This window comes from Pogona vitticeps, chromosome 1, assembly GCF_051106095.1.
Source record: "Pogona vitticeps strain Pit_001003342236 chromosome 1, PviZW2.1, whole genome shotgun sequence".
In the NCBI taxonomy this organism is placed as follows: Eukaryota; Metazoa; Chordata; class Lepidosauria; order Squamata; family Agamidae; genus Pogona; species Pogona vitticeps.
Genome location: NC_135783.1, coordinates 196,652,795 through 196,672,300, shown reverse-complemented (window position 1 = coordinate 196,672,300; position 19,506 = coordinate 196,652,795). Strand labels below are relative to the sequence as shown.

Below are 19,506 nucleotides of genomic sequence, written 5' to 3'. Positions count from 1 at the left end.
AGTGGCCTTAGAGGCCCTTCCAGCTTCATTATTCTATAATTCTCTTGTTCTTTTTGTTCCGTGAATGGATCTGCCTTCCAATAGCCCTATTGATTGAGACTGGAGTCTCTTTACTGATATCACCTGTTGTACAGATGGAACTGTATGCCAGAAGAGGAAATGTGACTTGTTCTCTAAGTAAGCTGGCTATGCCACTATTCCTTCTCTGTCCCTGGCCTGGTTTGCCCCCCCCCTACACATCATAATCGTGTTGAAGCATTTACCATTAGCTTAAATTCCCCCTAGTATAATGTTGTTGCTAGTATGCTTTTGGTGAACGAACGAACGAACGAACGAACGAACGAATGAATGAACGAACGAACAAACAAACAAACAAACAAACAAATAAACTATTTTTTTCCTGGCTAATGATTAACCTAAAAGGAAAAACTTTGAAAAATTCTGATCAGAATTTTTCTCAAGGGTTCTCAAGGGTTGAGGTATGTGTATGTTTTTTTTTCCACCCCATGTCTGTTAATGATTATCTAGAAGGCCAAAATTTTGTTGGAGTCTGTTCAGAGAAGTAAAGGGATGCAGTATTAGTGTGGTTCTCAGACTGTGTTCTAGGTATCTATGGAATTTTTTATTTGTTTGCTTGTTTCTTGTTAAAGGTTCCCCACAAGGGGGGAAATGTGGAAAAACCTGTTTAGAAGAAAGAGACAACCAGTGGCTGGGAGTGAGCTTGTCAAGGCAGCCAGGAGAAAACGGATCAATTGTTGTAAGTATTATCTTACGCAATCCTGAAACATAGGTATTTGTCTGTTGGCGGAGCAGGGTTTGTCTTTCTCTGGTGTCAGGCTCCTACTTGTTCATGCAGAAGGTCCCAGGTTCCATTCCTGACATGACCAGGTCAGGATGGGAACATCTCCTCTCTGAAATCAGCATGGAGCTTGGGGTGGATGATAATGGTCTGGGCTAATGGTTGGGCTAATGGTCTGGCTCACTGAAAAGCAATCTGCTGTGTCTCTTCTTTTCTTCTAAGCTCTCCTTCAAATACCGTAATTACATTGATTTTCACCATCATTGCTGCTGCTGCTACTACTACTTTTTTTAACACAGGCCTGTGGGCATCGATGGAAAAATGTATACTATATCACAGAGAATAAACTTCCTAGTGGCGTTTGTTATGACATTCCTTCCGATTTTCGGACACTGCTGAGTCGGAGATTATGTCCTTGTTATAAGGGTATGTATTTTTTGTTACAACCTGGTAAAATATTTTTTTAAAAAGACTCCATCTTTTAAAATGAGGATCAGGCAAATGCTCAGCATTCCGTAGCAAGAAGAGGCAAAACATAGCCTTTGTCAGTGGTTTTCTTGGGAGCAGCGATTAACATAAGCAGATATATTTTTTAATAAAAAGGAAGTGCAAGGAGTCTTGAAGGTGAACGAAATACCAGAATGAAAGTTGGATTATACAACCAAACACAATGACTGTGTTTTTCTACAGTCATTCAGATATTGTCCACCTAAGAAATTGGGGCTTGTATCCCAATGACAAAAGAACCTTCTGTTATAACCGGGTTCTCCTTTTTAAAAAAAGGATATACATTTTAGCATACAAATGAGGTATGCGCACACACAGAGTGCAGTGCCAGGGTAGTGGGGTTTTTTGCTCCCCTGTCAGAGGTCTATTTATTTTGGGGCAGTTATGGCATATTCTGCATACATGAATGCCCCATCCCCCCTTTGTTTCAATTCCTGCTGCCATATAGACAGGAATACTACTGCTACTGCTGCTGCTGCTACTACCAACAACAACAACAACAACAACAACAACAACAACAATAACAATAATAATAAAGTACCAGACTTGCCAAAAAAGCCAGCACCTGCTTGGTTGCCCCCCTCACTCGCTTGCTCGCTGACTCACTCACTTACCTGCCCATCCCCTCTCTTACCCACCTGCCCACCCTTCAGGCACCTGTCCCCATGTCCTTCCACCCTCACCCTTTTCCCCCTCGTCCTTCACCTCCCTTTCTGTTTAGTGTAGTGTAGAGTGGAGGTGCACTGGCAGTGATGACAATAGGTAAAGCTCATGGAGGAAGAAGCAGCCCTGTTTCCTTTGGATTACCAGGTAGCCTGGAAGAACTGAGTCTCCCTCCATTTCTTCATCCCATGCTTGGCTCAGAACGGTTTTCCTAGTGTGATCAGGGACGAACACGCTGTGTTCCTCTGATGGGTGCTATAGCTGGCCGGCACATTTCCTGTGTCTTCTGTCGCCTATGGTCAGAAGGTCAAACAAGACTCCTATTTAGAAGCTGTGTTCCCTTCAGTGTTCAAAGATGCCTATTGAAAGATGCAAGCATTTTGTCTCATGTTCGAAACATATATTTCATGTGCTTCGTTTTGTGATTTTAAAAAATGGGGGGGGGGCTTTATCTGCATGTCTGATTGCCCACCCACATATCCTAAAGACATTTAAATTGTGGGAGGAAAATGCATTTGTCACGGGAAGCACACATTCCCCTGATTTTTGTCTGATCCTGAGGCCAGTGCTGTTGCTGCCACAGCTCCTCTGTTAAAGAGTTGGAGGGTAAGATATGAAATGGGGTGAGAATAGAACATATGTTTATAATTGCCCTTCAGATAATTCAGTTCCCCCACCTCTCTCTGCCCTTGGCTTCAGCAGAGGAAAATGGATGATGCAGCCACTTCCACTCTGGTGAGGTGGGGAGACTGGAGAAGTGCCTTGTAGGCTTGTTTTCTTTCCTGCCACACTGAGTAGAGAAGCCGGGTGGTAGATACAGTGCTCCAGATATTGCCTGTCCTTCCCATGCCAGAGATCCTCTAGAAAGAATGGTGGCTCTCCCAGATGTTGTCCAGTGTTGCAGATGGGATGGGAAGAAAAACAGCAGGGCCATCAGCTTAGCTTTTTGATAAAGTCTGTTACAATAATAATAATAAAAAAGAAGGGCTTCAATGTGACATATTGATAGGAATGTTGTCTGTTAAAGTTAGTTTGTTGGTTGCCCTGCAATAATTTACAGTTTTGAAGGGAAGGATGAGCAGTGATGATAACGTTCTGAACAGGGCACTTTTTAAACCGTTTAGTCTTCTGTTATTACTAAGCAGGATATTATCTTTCAGTCAATGCCTGTAGTGCTGCTTAATCCCAACCGTTTTGTCAAAACAGCTGTAAAGAATTTGTGATATTATTCATGGAGGATTAGTGTTTTTGTGTTGTATTTTTTTTAAAAAAATATTCATTTTCTATATTTTTCTAAAAATATTCAGATTTCTGGAGAAGATATGGAGAAAAATATGGATCCTGCCAGGCTGGAATATCAACATTTTACATGGAGGTATGTGTTCAAAGGATGTCATTTCTCTCCTAAAGGTATTCATTTATTCTAAGAATGAAAACGTGCTTCCTTTTTACAGTACTTCCACATTTACCTAACCTATAGGACAATAGCTGTTGGGTAGCTGAGTGGTTTAGGCATCTGGCTGTGGAGCCAACAATTGGGAGTTCAGTTTGCCACTTGGGCCTCCAGGGAGACGAGCCAGCCTGTGTAAGCCTTGAGCAAGCTGGACAATCCCAGTGTTTCCCCAGGGGAAGGGTCTGGTCAGCCACTACTAAGCACGGAGGACTCTCTGCCTAAAGAAGCTCTGAAAAGGGTTGCATTAAGTCAGAATTGACTTGATGACACATCGTCATCGTCATCATCATATAACAGAAAATTTAAAAATATATTATTTGTTAGTTACATTGATACATCGATTTCCTCTGGTGAACACAAGTTGGCGTGTATGACTGTCAGCCACTTTTTCTTCACAGCAGCCCTGACATGAGAGGCTGAAAGAAAGCAGGTGGCTCAAAGTGGCTGGTGGGTTTCATTACATAGAGATGCATCTTCAAATCCCCTGTCCAGCATTCCAGTCCCTGCATAATTCTAGTGGTCAGTGCTTTTGACACATCAACAGCCAATCATTTGAATTTGGGGCAGAAATCATTTTGATTGCCATGGTGAATAACCTGTGCCAGGAGCTGAAGAGGAAAAGGGTGCCCTTTTTGTTTTGCTGGACTGAGGGTGTGACCACACAGAGAAATAGATTGCAATCTGAACTTCTTGTGGAGCAGGCCAGGCGGATCTTTCCCCCGGTGATTGCAGGAAAGATGGGGAAATGTACTCCAACCCGACCCCAGTCCCTCCCCAAGCAGGACCTGTCTGGTCCATGTGTAGGGCTTTTACTTTGGGGGGGGGGCAGGTTGGAGTAATTCCCCGGCAAACAGAAGGATAGCTTTAAGGGAAATTGCTCCCATTCAGGTGTCCCCTTCTGATGTGATCAGGGGTGAGCCTTTGCAACCCTCTGGTTGCACCCTTAGTGGCATTTGCTGCCACCACTCCTTGTATCCTTCTGATGGTCCTGCTGGTAAGACTTGGTTGGGCGCCATTTTGGAGTGACTCCTGTCAAATTTGAACTGAACATTTTTTTGGAGATGGTTTTGGAGGCATTATTTGGCATCATGGCTGTTTCATTTTAATTGGTTTGGTGAATACACGAGACAGAGCTTTTTCTGTGGCCACACCTTCATGATAGGGCTTCTAACTCATAACAAGCGAGAACTGGCAGGGTGTAATGCAGTGGTTTGCAACCTTGGGTCCCGGATGTTCTTGGACTCCAACTTCTAGACATCTTAGCCAACACAGCTAGTGGTGAAGGCTTCTGGGAGTTTTAGTCCAAAAATATTTGGCAGTCCAAGATTGGGAACCACTGATCTAGTGGGTAGAGGGCTGGATTGGGACCCTGGATACCTGGATTCAAATCCCTTCCACAACCATGAGAACTCCTGGAGGAATGTGTGTGGCAGAAGTAAAACAACCCCTTAGATATCTCATGCACTTCAGAAATCCTATGAAGGTCACCATAGTTGGGATTGAGTTGATGGCACATAACACTCCCATCTCTGTTGAGTTTTTGATGGGTAGTCCAAGCTGTTTCATTTTGCCACGCCTTTAGGGGCTGAATTTGTTTTTTTTTTCCAAAAGAATATTTTGTTTCATTTTGTGGCCTCATTGCATTTTACTTCATGGAGTTTGGTGGGCAGAAAAGCAATCAATCAATACTTCCAATAAACAAACAAGTAGATAAACATTGCATTGTGTCCCGTGCAATTTTTGGTCCCCTGGCTGCACCTTGAAAATTGCAGAGGAAACGACCAATCTGAGAGGGAGCCCTATTCGTGCTCCAGGTGTAGCTGTGGAAGTGGCTGCTGGTGTTACTACCTGCTTAAGCCAATCTATATTCTCTGACGGATGTACTGCACACAGTGTATTTTAGAAAGGGTAAATCCACTCAAGCAGGACTTTATAACACACAACATGGGCCATATTTTTTAAAATATAAAATCATCTTCTCTAATTTGGAAATATATAAATAATAAAATGTAAGATTTTTTTTAACCTGCTTCAGAGTAACGTATTCAGAGCAGTAATAAAACTAACAGGAATCCATATGGGATTGAAAGGATCATTATACTGCACTAAATACCATCACTTTATGTTCAGAATAAAAATTGTTCTAAAATGTTCTGCTGAGAAGGGCAGGGCTCCCCCCCCCCTTTATTTTCTTTGCTTACTGATTGCTTGAGATTCATTGCAGATGTAATCTTCAGCAATGGAAGAGCTAAGCACATGAAACATTTGCCATACATTTTAGCCTTGTTCTATTTACTGAATAATGTGACCAGTTGAACAAACTTAGCTATTGCTAGGTAGCACCACAGACTTTAAAGCAGACAGAGCAGGAATAAATATGACTCACTCTGATTATCTTTAAGAACTTAAGACTTAAGCCTTTTGTTTTCTTCCAGGATTTAATTATTATGGGAGCTCCAGGATCAGATTATTGGACTGGATCCATCTTTGTATACAATAAAACAGCAAATATCTTCCTGTCATACGTGGATGAAAATCAAGTAAAGTCTGGGAGTTATTTAGGTGATTGAAATATTTTATCAGTATGTTTTTATATGAATCCCTAAATTGAATACAGTTGCTGGAGCTATGCTTCTCTTGGTTGCCATAGCTGGTCTTCCTCTCCGGGAAAGCAAAGCAAAACTAAACGGAATTTAGTTGCATGTCTACGATAGAAAATTCTCACTTAAGAGTGACTGAGTTGTTCCTGGTGATAATAGAAAAAGCCATCCACCTTTTCTGTTTCAGCAGGTGGAATTAGGGGCCCTGCTCTGACATGAACACGAATACCATGGTAACACTGAACAATGTGTGTCTCACTGCCATTTGCTCCAGAGGCCGCTGCGTATTTCCCGTTAGCTTGTTGAAGCCCAGAGATCCTTAAGAACCCTTCCTAACTGTTCACGGATTCCTTGGAAGGCAAAGTCCTGGATTTCTCTTTTATTGACAGGTTATGCTGTCGGAGCTGGTCACTTCCTCTCACCAAAGAGTACCGAAGTAATTGGAGGTGCTCCCCAGCAGGAGCAGACTGGCAAAGTAAGAATTCGTGTTGTTGTTTGCACTGTTGTTACGGTGACGGTGGTGGTGGTGGTGGTATGGCATCAGAAGTCGTCCGTGTAAGAATCAGGTTGCTGTACGAAGTGGTGCAGAAGAGCTTGTTTGTCAGAGGCTGCAAGATATGGTTGTCCCAAGGCCTCTTAAGTCATGACATACCTTATTCTCTTGGAATAGGCTGAACAGAGGTGCCTAGGCTCTCCCCACCACATGGTTGCTTTCTCTGCATGGACAGTGATGGAGTAAGGATTTTTCCTGTTGTGAGTGCTGCTTAATCTGATAAGCGTAGTTCTCTGTGTACATTGGATCTGAGAGGTGAACAGTGACATCTTTCAAACTGCACGCCTTTGATCAAAAGAGATGCAGGAGCTGGCATTGTTAACCTCTCCACTGAAGCGTTCCCTTAAGCCCTTTAAAGTTGTTACTCACCTAGTTCTCTCCAGGACAGTGAGAGGAGACTGCCCGGCCCTTCCATCTCTGTCTTGCTTCTTCCACGTGGAAAGCAGCGGAGAGGCTTCTGCTTGTGTGCAGACTCTGCATATGAGGAAGAACCCTGGAAAGATCATGTGAGGAGGAACCCCTCTGCAGGCATGTCCCTCTCCATGCAGGGAAAGCGACAGGCAGGAAGGGGAGAGCCTAGGCACTCGTGTTAAGCCCTAGGGAAGGGAATAGAGCCCGTCACAACAGGCCTGTTGTCTCTGTTTTCTCTCAGTGCAGTAATTAACCAGAGGCTGAAACATGATGGGAAGGATAGTTTCATATAATTTGCCAGGTGTCTCTGATGAGACAGGAGGGAGTGTTTTATTTATAGCCCCCCCTTTTTTTTATCCAAATGGACTTAAAGCAGCTTACAATATTAGAATAGACTATACTTAAAAGCTTAAAATGACACTAAAATCGATCACAATATTTTAGAAACTGATTAAATCAGTTTAAAACAAGTAGATAAAAACATTTTTTTAAAAAAATTAAAAACACTTAAGAAATATAAAAGACATTATATTAAAAAATATAAAGACATAAGCATTTGTTACTTTTAAGCATCCATATGCAGGCATTGCCCAAAGATGGGATCTGGAGTGGATGGATACGTGAGGTTGAAAACAGAGTGAAGAGGTTCTTGACCTTTTGGCTTGGCTTGGCTTTATTATACCTCCTGCTAAATGTTTCTGCTTTTGAGAGACCCATGATGCACTTAACACCTGTTATTTCTCTATTTTAGGCATACATTTTCAAAATAGAGCCAAAGCATCTCTCAATTCTGACTGAACTAAAGGGTAAAAAGGTAATGCTTTTATGCTGACGAAGGCTGAACTTGATATATCCAATATTATGCCATGATGAATCAGTAGCTAAATCTCTCTCCTTTGTGGTCAGCTTGGTTCTTATTTTGGAGCTACTGTCTGCGCAGTGGATCTGAATGGAGACGGCCTCTCAGACTTACTTGTCGGAGCACCAATGCATAGTAAAGTCAGAGAAGAAGGAAGAGTTTATGTTTACATTAACTCGGGATCGGTGAGTATTTATTTTATGACAAGGGTGATGCGGGTTGATTCCAAACAAGGGCTGATGGAAAGAATCGGTTTTTCACAAGTGGCACCATCCTAGAACAGGGAAAAGTCTTTCTGCCATGGCATTGCGGTGGTACTGAAAAAATGTGCCTGGCAAATTTATATCCTTTCATAAGCTGTTGAAAGCACAACAGCCTTGCCATAAACAGAATTGTTAGTCCTATACATTTATTGACCTGTTATCTATTATGTGCAAACCTGCATCTCTAACATCAGTGTTTTATTTTATGTATAGCTTTTTTATTTTTTATTTTTATTTTTTGCTAATGTATGGATCCCAGTCTACTGGGTAACTACTGGCCAGTCTCAAATATCACATTCCTGGGCAAGGTACTGGAGCGTGTGGTGGTTCCTCAGCTCCGGGGATTCCTGGATAAGGCAGATTATCTAGATCCATTTCGAACTGGTATCAGGCCTGGCTATGGGTAGAGACAGCTTTGTTCACCTTGGTGGATGACCTACACTGGGAACTGGACAGGGGGACCGCTCAGCAGCTTTCGATACCATTAACCATGGTATCCTTCTGGGCCATCTCTCTGGGATGGGACTCGGAGGCACTGCTTTACAGTGGCTCCAGTCCTTCCTGGAGGGGAGAACTCAGAAGGTGGTGCTGGGTGACTCCTGCTCAATGCCCTGGACATTGGTCTGTGGCATTCCTGAGGGTTCTGCTTTGTCACCCATGCTTTTTAACATCTACATGAAACCGCTGGGAGAGCTTGTTTGGAGGATTGGGTTCTGTGTCACCAGTATGCGGATGACACCCAACTCTATCTTTTCCATCTAATTCCAGGGAAGCTGTCTTGTGCTTGGCATCAGTAATGGGCAGGATGAGGGCAAACAAACTGAAACTTAATCCAGACAAGACAGAGGGGCTCTTGGTTACTCAAAAGACAGATGAGGGAATAGGGGTACTACCTGTGCTGGATGGGGGTCACACTCTCCCTGAATATTCAGGTCTAAAGCTTGGGTGTCCTCCTGGATTCATCCCTAAGCTTGGATGCCCAGGTCTCAGTGGTGGCTGGGAGTGCATTTGCACAGCTAAAGCTGGTGCACCAGCTGCACCCGTTCCTTGAGATGTCGGATTTGGCTACAGCGACACATGCCTTAGTTACATCCCGTTTGGATTACTGTAACCCCTTCGAAGACAGTTCGGAAACTGGTGCAAAACTCTGCAGCTAGACTACTGACTGGGGCCAGCTGCAGGGAGCATATAATGCATCTGTTACAAGAACTGCACTGGCTATCAGTCCCTTTTTGGGCCCGATTCAGAGTGCTGGTTATTACCTATACAGCTTGGGTCCAGGCTACCTGAAGGACCGTATCTTCCTATATGCGCCTTCTCAGCGATTCAGATCAGCAGAGGAGACCCTCCTCTTGGTCCCATTGCCAGCACAAGCACAGCTGATGGGGACATGGGAAGAAGGCCTTCTCGGTGGCAGTTCCCAGGCTATGGAACGCTCTCCCTCGGGAGATCAGGATGGCCCCTTCCCTGTTATCCTTCCGAAAAAAGCTAAAGACCCATCTCTTCAGGCAGACTTTTAACAATTACAACTGAATCCCTGAACCCTATTTTAGCAGATAATTGTAATCTTTTTCATGTTTTCATGTTTTAATCTTTTGATTGTATTTTAAAATCATATATTGTTTAATTTGTCTTTTAATATTTAAGTTATTGTGTTTTTAATTGTGTGATTTTTAATGTTATGAGCCGCTTTGGGTCCCTTGTTAGGAGAAATGTGGCATATTAACAACAGCAGGAACAACAACAATAATAATATAGGGCCTAAAGACCTATATTAAAAAAATACTGTGTGTACATCTGCATGTATTGAAATCAAAGAGAGCAGTTTGAACAAGGACAGAGAGCGCCCACTGGAGTTATGCAGGAAGAGACAGTATGGTAAATTTTGAACTGTTTCTGGAGTGAACCATGTCAGAGAATATCCCTATGTTTGAAACGGATTAATATTAATATTGATATTGTGCCAGACAAGGAGAAGAGTAGGCGATAGGAATCACTCTCCCTTGCATCTTTTAAAAATATGTATAGGAAATTTCTTCACTTTGAGGAGAGGAGTTCAGTGTGAAATTTCCTACCTGCCATGTGAAGTAGTGCAAGGCACATTAACCTGTGCTTTTGTATTACAATCTGTCTCCTTACAATACCCACGAATTTCACATCAGTATTCCTATTCTTGCCTCCAGCCATGTGCCATATCCTCTTGGTTGTTGCTTTTGCTGTGCCACTTCCTCCTCCTCCTCATCTCCTCCTCCTCTTCCTTTCTCTTCTTCTTCTCCTCCTCCTTCTCATCCCCCCCATCACCACTTGATACTTAAATGAAAATGGCACACTCTTCTCCTGTCTTAGGCAACCGTCAGCTTGAGCTCTGGGGCTCATTTCTTTAGGAACCATTATCAATGGCAGCCAAGCCAGAAATTGGAAGTTCCGTTCCAAGCTGCTGAGCATCTGAAGGGAAGAGTCAGCCTGTGTGACCTTGGGCAACCTGCACATGTTCCAGGGTGTCCCCAGAAGGAGGCCATAATAAACCACTTCCGAGTGCTCTCTGCCTGGAAAAGTTTGAAAAGGGTCACCAGTCAGAACGGACTTGATGACACACAATTATTATTTTATCTGTAAACAAACAATTTGAGAAGGACCAGGGATGGGGGACACACAAGTTGGAACTTGCTGTCAAGTCTGACTTAACTCGGACTTGACTTGGTGGTTTCGGGGAGTGGGTGCTCAAGGCTCAACTTATTACCTGGACCCATTTGTTTGAATTGTGTTGTTGAGTCCCTGTGAGCCTCCCTACCTGCCACCCACTGCTGCCATCCTCAGAGGCAGCAGGCCCAGCTCCCTTTCCAGGATCCAACTGCTGCCTCTGCCCCTGTACCTACCTTCTCTCTGATAGGTTGGCACCTACGCAGAGGCAGCAGCTGGCTCTGGGGAGGGAAGTCGGCCCCTTCTTCGGCTCATGCACTGGCCTATCAGCTGGGCAGCAGGTACATCAATGGAGGTACGTAGGTGGATGGATGGATGGCAGGTAGGGCGGCCCACACTCTCTGTGCATGTGCCAGCCTATCGGATGGGTGGTCCATGTGCAGTCCGAGTTTCGACCTGAATCCCGGGTCCCAAGCCTTGGGGGTGGGTTGGAGCAAATGTCTTGAAAATCATACTCAAGGCTTGGGACACAAGACTGAGGCCCAAAGACTAGAACTGGGACTTGAGACTTGGGTCTGATGACTTGCCAATAGCCCCGAGAAGGACCCTCTTGAAGTGTTGTTGTTTTTAATTTTTACAATTATATTTTATTCATAGGTAAAGGAAAGCAGATTTACTCTGTCAATCATGACTTTCATTATGAGTTGACAGCCCTGCCAATTACTGTCTAGAAGACATGACCTTGCCACTCCATACTTTGAGAGGAAAGTTAAATAACACAATTGCCAATTAAATAAAGGCAGAAATTTATTAATCAAACAGTGTAATCTAATGGGATTTGTATCCTAGATTTATTCTGAGAAAAACAGGGTTTTGACTAAGTACAATAGAAAAAAGCTACTACGAGCCGATAAACATATTACACTGGATCTGAATTTCACATGGTGAATAAATTAAAATAAAATTTCACATGGTGCAAAAATTGCCCAAGCCTGTGTTTGTAGACCAAGGAGCAACATCCAATTGAATGTTTTTGCCAACGTAAGTCCAATGGCATTAATTTCAAGTGTAAAGTGCTACTAGTTGAGACATTGGTATTTGTATTTCCTGTCATGTGCCAAGTCACGTGACTGATGTATGACAGGGCTCTCCATTTGGGAAAGGCCAAGAAAACTAAATGATGAATTGGTAGGCATAAAGATTTTACACTGGTGGCAAAATAAAAATTAAAAGATTAACATTGTCCTTGTTATCATCAATAGAAAAGCTTAAGGATATGCTTAATTCTCTCATGTTGAAATCTCATTGATTTCAAAGTCTTTGTCTTTGCCCAAACAGAAGAATTCTTACTTTCCTCCTGCAGAGTTTGCACATATTCTGCCTTCTAATCACCTGTGGGGTCACTAAAGCACTATATTGATGCACCTGCCATTTCTGTTGTGATGCAGAAGTATTCCTTTTTTCTAGGGAGCAGAGATGACGCAACTGGAAACAGCACTGATGGGGAATGATCTGTATGCAGCGAGGTTTGGAGATTCCATTGCCAACTTAGGAGACATTGATAATGATGGCTTTGAAGGTACTGACAAGTCTATTTGAAATCTATAGTAATAAAATAGAAGAGTAGAGAGTAGAGATATTCATATTCAAATACAAATACAAATATCTCTGTGCAGATGGACTTAACAAGGGGCTGGCTCCTGTGGCTGGCCCATCTGCTGACGTGTCTGCCAGCGGCAGCAGCCTGGCTTATCCTTCCAATCACTCCCAGAGCATTGCTCTCTTTCCGCTCAGCTGGCCGCTCCAGGCAGTGGGAGGGGTCTCCCTGTAAGGCTGCTGAGTTGCCAGCCGAGCGGGAAGAGAGCAATGCTTTGGGTGCGACTGGATGGACGAGCGGGGCCGCCACCACCTGACACATACGTGGACAATCCAGATCGGGGGGGGAATCCTCATTAAGTCCAGCTACGTGGGGATATTAGTATTCATATACGAATGCCCCCCCATCTCTAGTAGAAACTGTGTTCAGAATCATGATAGACTTTCTCGAAACAGCCAGTGAGTGGAATAACATATAGTATTTTGGTCAGCTAAAATATTAGCATGTTGGTCCTCTGTTTTGCATATAGCCTCTGTTATTTACAGTGTCATCGAAGCTACCAACATGAATTTGACACAACTCCGGGAGGCAGTGGAAGACAGGAGGGCCTGGCGTGCTCTGGTCCATGGGGTCACGAAGAGTCGGACACGACAAGATGACTAAACAACAAACAACCAATTTACAGCTCACTGCTGATGAGAGACTGATCCTCAGGAAGGCTGGCCCTATCATTAGGCAGAGTGAGGCAGCTGCCTCATGGCAGTAGTTTGTGATAATATCCTATCTGTCTGTCTAGTTTCTCTCTCTTTCTGTTGGGGAGCATTATTTATTTGGATACACAAAACTTCTATTTGGAAAAAAAACCCCTCGATTTTCAAGTGATTTTCTTCAAAGCTAGATGTATTTCGAAGCAATAGAACTCTTTTCTCCACGGATCACTTACTCTGTCTATTGCTTTAGGTAATTGAAAGGATTACCCTTCTTTTTCCTCAATTCTTTTGCAGGAATAAAACTACCCGGGCATAGGAAACACTCATTTGTTTATAACCAGTTGCCTTCCTTTGCCTTTTAACTGCATTGCCCATCGCAAAGCACTAATCGGTTGTTAAGAGTTTTTTTTAAAGGAGGAAAATAAGTGCCTTGGCTTAAACAAATAGTATCTCTGTCATTACTGTGCTCATACTGGAGAGGTTCCTGGAGTGGTCTGATTTGGCCACGGGGCACGTGCCTTAGTTATACATCCTGGCTGGATTACTACAATGCACTCCATGTGGGGTGCCTACGGAAAATGTCAGGAAACTTCAGCTGGTCCAAACCGCAGCAATCAGATGGCTGAAATACACCAAAATGCATTCAATGCAGTAAGGTACAATCATCCTTTAAAAAAATCCCACTCAGGCAGCCAGTCAGTAAGGGAAAGCCTGCCTGAAAAGAAAGGTCTTCACCTGCTTGCGAAAGGATAGGAAAGATGGCATCAGCCTGGCTTCCTCCAGTGGGAGGGAGTTCCAGAGTCTGGAAGCAGCAACAGGGAAGGCCCTCTCCCCTGTCCTGACCAAGCACGCTTGTGAGGGTGATAGGACCAAGAGAAAGGCCTGATCTTTGTTGACGAGCAAAAAAATTCTGATGTTTGATGACACGAGTGAAGAAGGGGAAAAGGAGTTTTGGGAGAAATGGAAATATGGTTATGACCAACCTACTGTATTAGAAATTAGCAATAACTTCTTTTCCCAAAACTGGTGGTACTTTCCATTCCAAGCAGTCTTCCTCTGACTTCTCCCATCCATTTGGCAAGCAGACAAAAAGAACTTTCTCTTCAGCCTAGCTTTCCCCCAGCGTCTGGCTACGTGAGTATGACTTTTAGATGGATTGTTATACATCATTGCTCTTTATGCCACTTTATTCACCTTATTTGTTTACTTGTTTGTTTGTTTATATGCTGCCTTTCATCCCGTAGGGGATTCAAAGTGGCTCTCAACCGGTAACCTTGAAGTTTCTGTCCCTTTAGCCAATAATGTTTTGCTTTGTTCCCCTCCCAGTCTTCCAGAAACCTTTAACTGCTAATTAAACAATTAGTGGTGATGGAGAAACTATATTTCCACCTTTCCAGATGGTGTGAAATAATCTTTATGTCCTACGTTAAAATAAACATATCCACATACAAAACTGGGACAAACTGCTATGCACGTAAGTTAAAACACTGGCATCTTCAATGTCTTTAACGCAAACATTTCTTTCCTGTCTGTTCCTTTATAGATGTAGCCATTGGAGCACCACAGGAAAATGATTTAGAAGGGGCAATTTACATATATAATGGCAGGAAGGACGGCATATCACCTGCTTTCTCACAGGTGAGTCTCTTTAAGCGGTCCCCGGGACTATAGATTTAAAAGTATCCAGTTGTTAACCCTAAATAAAGCACAAAACTGAACATAAAATTGACATGGTCCCTGCCTAGTAGACTTGCAGTTTAAGGACAACACATTTCCAAACAGCAAGATAATCCGTCAGAGTAACTACTGGTTGAGTTGGAGGGAAAGATGAGATAAGAAGGAATGGTCCACTCTTACGCCTTCTTTCATTTATTAGGGAAAGAGGTTGCTAATCTTTCTGTCTTTCTCCAGGAGTAAAAATTAGAGTAGCTCATGTAAGAAAACTAGGTCAAAATGCATGAGTAGAAATGTGAAACTAGGATTGAGGTTTTAGGGTCTGTCCCAACTGCAAAAGCAACCAAGTGCAGTTCTTTAGTCAGCACTCTTTTAACGTGCACCAATGAAGCTGGCTGGATAGCTTGGTGGTTTGGCTGTCTAGTTGTGGAGTGAGGACTTCAGTTCCCCACTGTGCCTCCTGTGAGTAGAGCCAGCCTGTGTGGCCTTGGGTAAACTGCACTGTCCCAGGGTTGTCCCAGAAGAAAGGGATGGGAAACCATTCTGGGTATTCTCCACCTGGAAAACCACAGCATATTCAGAATAGACTTGATGGCACATGATGATGATGTATTCTGTTCACGGAGGAACACCATTCCAAATGGGGCAAGTGTAAATGTGCACCCGCATAGCGACGATAATCCATTCCGGAAAAATCGTCGCTATGCGGATTCGTCATTATGCAAAAAGAAAAAGCCCATAGGAATGCATAAAAACCCGTTTCATGTGTTCCTGTGGGCAAAAAACTCACCGCTATGTGAAAATCCTCCATACGGCCGCCATTTTCGCTGCCCGGTAAGTGAGGAAAGGGCGCGAAAACACAGCAGGCGGCCATTTTTTTTACCCGGCGGCCATTTTGGAACCACCGATCAGCTGTTCTAAAATCATTGCTATGTGAAAATCGGTAAGCGAAACCATTTTACCATCTAAAACATCGCAATGCGATCGCTTTCACGATCGCAAAATCTTCATTGCTATGTGGATTCTTCGTTAAATGAAGCGCTTGCTAAGCAAGGCACCACTGTATTTTCTTGATACCCAGCATTCCTATTTCCTTGTCTCATCAACACTCATGTCCTTCCAAAGTAAGGAAGAGTTCCCGTAGAATGAGTTTGTGGCAGAGTGTCTTGGCAAGGCCTCTTAAGGGGATAATAAAGAGAATGTTTCCAATGGAGCTGAATGTAACATTATTTAAATGTGAAATTGGATGTGAAAACACTATGGTGAGAAAAGGAAATAATTTATCAGGAAATCTGATTTGCTTTATTTCTTTATGCATTAGCTATTACTTCATTTAAAAAAGACATACACTCTCAAACATAGTGACACAATTTTTAGATATCATTAAATGGCTATCTTTTTTAAAAAGAGAATACAGGGGCGTCAGATCAGCAACACTTTACGGATGTTTGGTCAGTCCATATCGGGGAGAATCGATGTAGACAACAATGGGTACGCAGGTGAGTTGAGTGTTTTGCTTCAGAATCGTTTATGTAAAGCAGCAGAGAGGCTGTGGTGGTGGTGCTTGTTGTCCACTTTTTTTTCTAAAACATAGGTGGGATACAAATAATACAAATGAGTAGAACGAAAACAATATGAAAAAGATGATAAAGCACACTAGAATTTTCAGAAGTATTAGTGTTTTGAAACAACCAGGTCACATGTCCATAGAAGTAGACATAGATGTTAGTCTCAATGTCTAAAATTGTACAGATAAAGTCTTTGTAGACAGTTGTGCAGTTGTTTTCCCCTTGTCTCTTCCCACCCACAATGTAAGTGGGTGCGCACCTGCTTCTCTGAGCAGAGGAAGCTAAAGAGAAGCATGGCTGCCTTGCAGTATAGATGAGCTGACTGGCACAATTGCCAACGGATGCCTCATGAAACCCATAGCATATGGCCGCTGAGTTACATATAGCGTTTTCCCAGGTTAGTGGGTCTAGGCTTGTAATCCTGGTCTGCCAGTTTTATTTTTCAGTGCTCCCACTTCCCCTGGGATGTACTGGAATCTATTAATTTGGAAAGAAGACAGTGGAGAAGCAGAAACAAAATGTAGCTCCTACTAAGGAATCTTATTGCCTCTATGACAAAAAGGTCATCGAAGTACCTGTGAACGATTTCATCTTTCAGTGGCCACTGTTGATAGCATTTGGCTTGCTTGAAAACAAGACATTTGTGTCAAGAGGGAATTATGTTATCCTTCTGAAAGCATTTTGTGAGCAATTGAACATGTTTGGGGGTCTGTCTATTCAGGAGGAAGATAATAGACAACTTACTTCTAAGTAAATGATTCATGTGGATTTTTGAGATGTCTTGATAACCATTATATAGAGAAGACATGAAGGACCAATGGGTCTAATCTTCTAAATATGAAATGAAATGCAAGAAAAATTAACATTTATTTTGATTATATTTGTCATGTTTCTGCTTCATTTTAACTCCAAGAAGACAGGTATCAATACAGGTATTACATACAGGTATCAATTGGAACTGGTTTTGCGTCAGTGTAGTTGTTTATGATACTGACCTAACACTTAATCCCTGCTATATATATCTTCTTGTTTCATGGAGTTGTTCTGGTGCAGCTGGCACTGCAGTCAACCTAGGCACCAATTTTTAGGCTCAAAAAAGTCATCTGATAATCCAAATGAATAAATACCCTCTTCTATTCACATCATTAAGAAATTAAAAAAGAAAAAATGAAGGTTTATCGAAGACGTCGGGCATATTAGATAACTTTACCAACTTCTATTGTGATACTACCCTTTGCTATTGCAACTGGGGAAGTAGTATTTTCTGAGACTATTCCAAAGGTTGCTGTCTGAAACTTCCCCATATTATCAAAAGAGCAATACAGTGGACCTCCCGAGAAATTTTCCTCTGTGTCTTCTTCGGACATGTGGAGGGGCCAAAGAAGTGGCCCCGTCTGTTAGTCCCACTCCCAATGTCGCCGGCATTCCCTCATTGATGCCAAAGGCATGAAAGAGGAATTTGTCATGCATTGGGTCAACTGCGCATAGACTTCTCCAAATGATTGTGTTTCAAAATTGTGGGGTGGATGCTAAGTATCCTTGTTTGTTTCCCGGGCCTCAGCACATAAATATGTAGACCCTGTGGTGGTGGCCATTTCAGCATATATATCGTGCCATCTAGGTTCCCTCTAAGCCACGCACATGTACGCAGGAGACTCCGCCTCCTTCCGCACAGCTTTCTTCATCCTCCATGCAGCAATCGTTTTCAACCCCTTTGGTTCTGGTCATGATGGAACCCTGGGGGGTGGGATTCACACATGCATCTAGGGGCAACATCACATGAGAGAGGGGCAGTGCCCGACCCAGCAGGCTGAAAATTAGAGGGTGCATTGCGCCCCTTGGTGCTTGAAGCACACTCTGGGTGCTTTACAATATAATTATGCAAGAAACACTTTGCCCCCTCCCCATTTGCTGAGTACTCATTTTACCGACCTTGGAAGGATGGAAGACTGAGTCAAGCTTAATCCAGCTAACCCCTCAGGATTAGCAGAGGCTTGACTGCAGTACTGAAGTTTAACTCCTGTGCAATGGGGTTCATTTTGGTGCTGGAGATCTTGAGAACTTTGGAGGTAGGGCTCTTACATCATGTGTCTTTTCTTCTTCTGTGCAAAAAAAAAAAAATCCATTATGAAGAGGTTAATCAAAAGATTTATTATTAGTTTTTCCCCTGTGTTTCAGATTTTACACTCTTCTTTTGCAATTTGAACAGGAGATTTATTATTTCTTGTCAATATTCTTGTTAAGAACATTATGGCTGAATAGTTGTACATATAATTATCTTCTTCAGTTTTAGAACTGTTGCACAGATTTGAGTAGCAGCTTAACTGTGATATTTACCAGTTGCTGAGGAATCATTTAATGGAAGGAATAAAGGCAAAATAGCTATATCTCAATTATTCTGTTCAGGACGTTTTTGTGATAGATGTACTTTAATGTACCACCATATCCCCTCTAATTAATAATGTGCAAATAGCAATTTAATACAGTCAAAGAGGTGAATATGCAATAAGGGGATTGTGTCTGAGAGACAATTTGTTGTGACTAATGATCATCATCAATCTGTTTTTTTTCTCCCTACAGATGTAGCTGTTGGCGCTTTTTTGTCAGATTCTGCTGTGCTGCTGAGGTGAGCTGAAGACATTTCAGTGCTTAGAGACAACTGGACATAATGCTGAATTATGGGATGCAATTAAATAAATTTGCAGTATGCTACTGACCCCATAAGGCTCTTTATCAAGCTCTGAACGTAGTCATTAAGCTCCCGAGCTCTCAACTCCACTGGCAGATTTAAAGTACTAGCATACAGAAAAATGCATGGCTGTGCTGTCCCTAAGAGATTATCATGACTGAGGTTGTGTCAAAATCCATGTGTCGGACAAAGCCATGGGGAAAGAGTAGAAAAAGTGTAACTGGTTAAAGTTAAAAATTAACAGCCCTGAAATTAATTTGAATTGAATGGAAATTTAGAAATTTTGGAAACTGCTATTTGTGCAGTTCAAAATGGGGTTAAAGATAGTAACTAGTTAAATGTTAACTGATGTGGATTGATAGTTGCCTATTAACATGGATTTTTACTTTCAAAGGCAGTGTGTGTGTTTCTTTTTCTGTAAGTCCATAGAAGCACACTAACCCATTTGCGACTTCTTGGCCAAAATCCTGTTGCTTAACATAGTAAATTTCATTAGAGTAGGCCCATTGAATTTTGGCTC

The 19,506-nt window shown here is 42.6% G+C and overlaps 1 protein-coding gene and 1 long non-coding RNA gene across 2 annotated transcripts in view; one reads left to right on the top strand and one right to left on the bottom strand.

Annotated features, from left to right (window-relative positions):
• ITGA4 (integrin subunit alpha 4) overlaps window positions 1–19,506 on the top strand; it is a 64,176-nt gene that overhangs the window by 11,017 nt on the left and 33,653 nt on the right. The window contains exons 3-13 of the mRNA XM_072980947.2: window positions 651–757; window positions 1,099–1,225; window positions 3,277–3,344; window positions 5,858–5,984; window positions 6,412–6,497; window positions 7,738–7,800; window positions 7,893–8,030; window positions 12,216–12,327; window positions 14,599–14,693; window positions 16,138–16,228; window positions 18,878–18,923. Of these exons, the coding sequence (XP_072837048.2) occupies window positions 651–757; window positions 1,099–1,225; window positions 3,277–3,344; window positions 5,858–5,984; window positions 6,412–6,497; window positions 7,738–7,800; window positions 7,893–8,030; window positions 12,216–12,327; window positions 14,599–14,693; window positions 16,138–16,228; window positions 18,878–18,923 (1,060 nt within the window). The remainder of the gene's footprint in view (window positions 1–650; window positions 758–1,098; window positions 1,226–3,276; window positions 3,345–5,857; window positions 5,985–6,411; window positions 6,498–7,737; window positions 7,801–7,892; window positions 8,031–12,215; window positions 12,328–14,598; window positions 14,694–16,137; window positions 16,229–18,877; window positions 18,924–19,506) is intronic.
• LOC144589349 (uncharacterized) lies at window positions 5,909–7,040 on the bottom strand. The gene is made up of 2 exons (XR_013545434.1): window positions 6,945–7,040; window positions 5,909–6,738 (listed from the first exon to the last, which is right to left on the bottom strand). It is a non-coding gene; the product is annotated as an uncharacterized LOC144589349 (long non-coding RNA).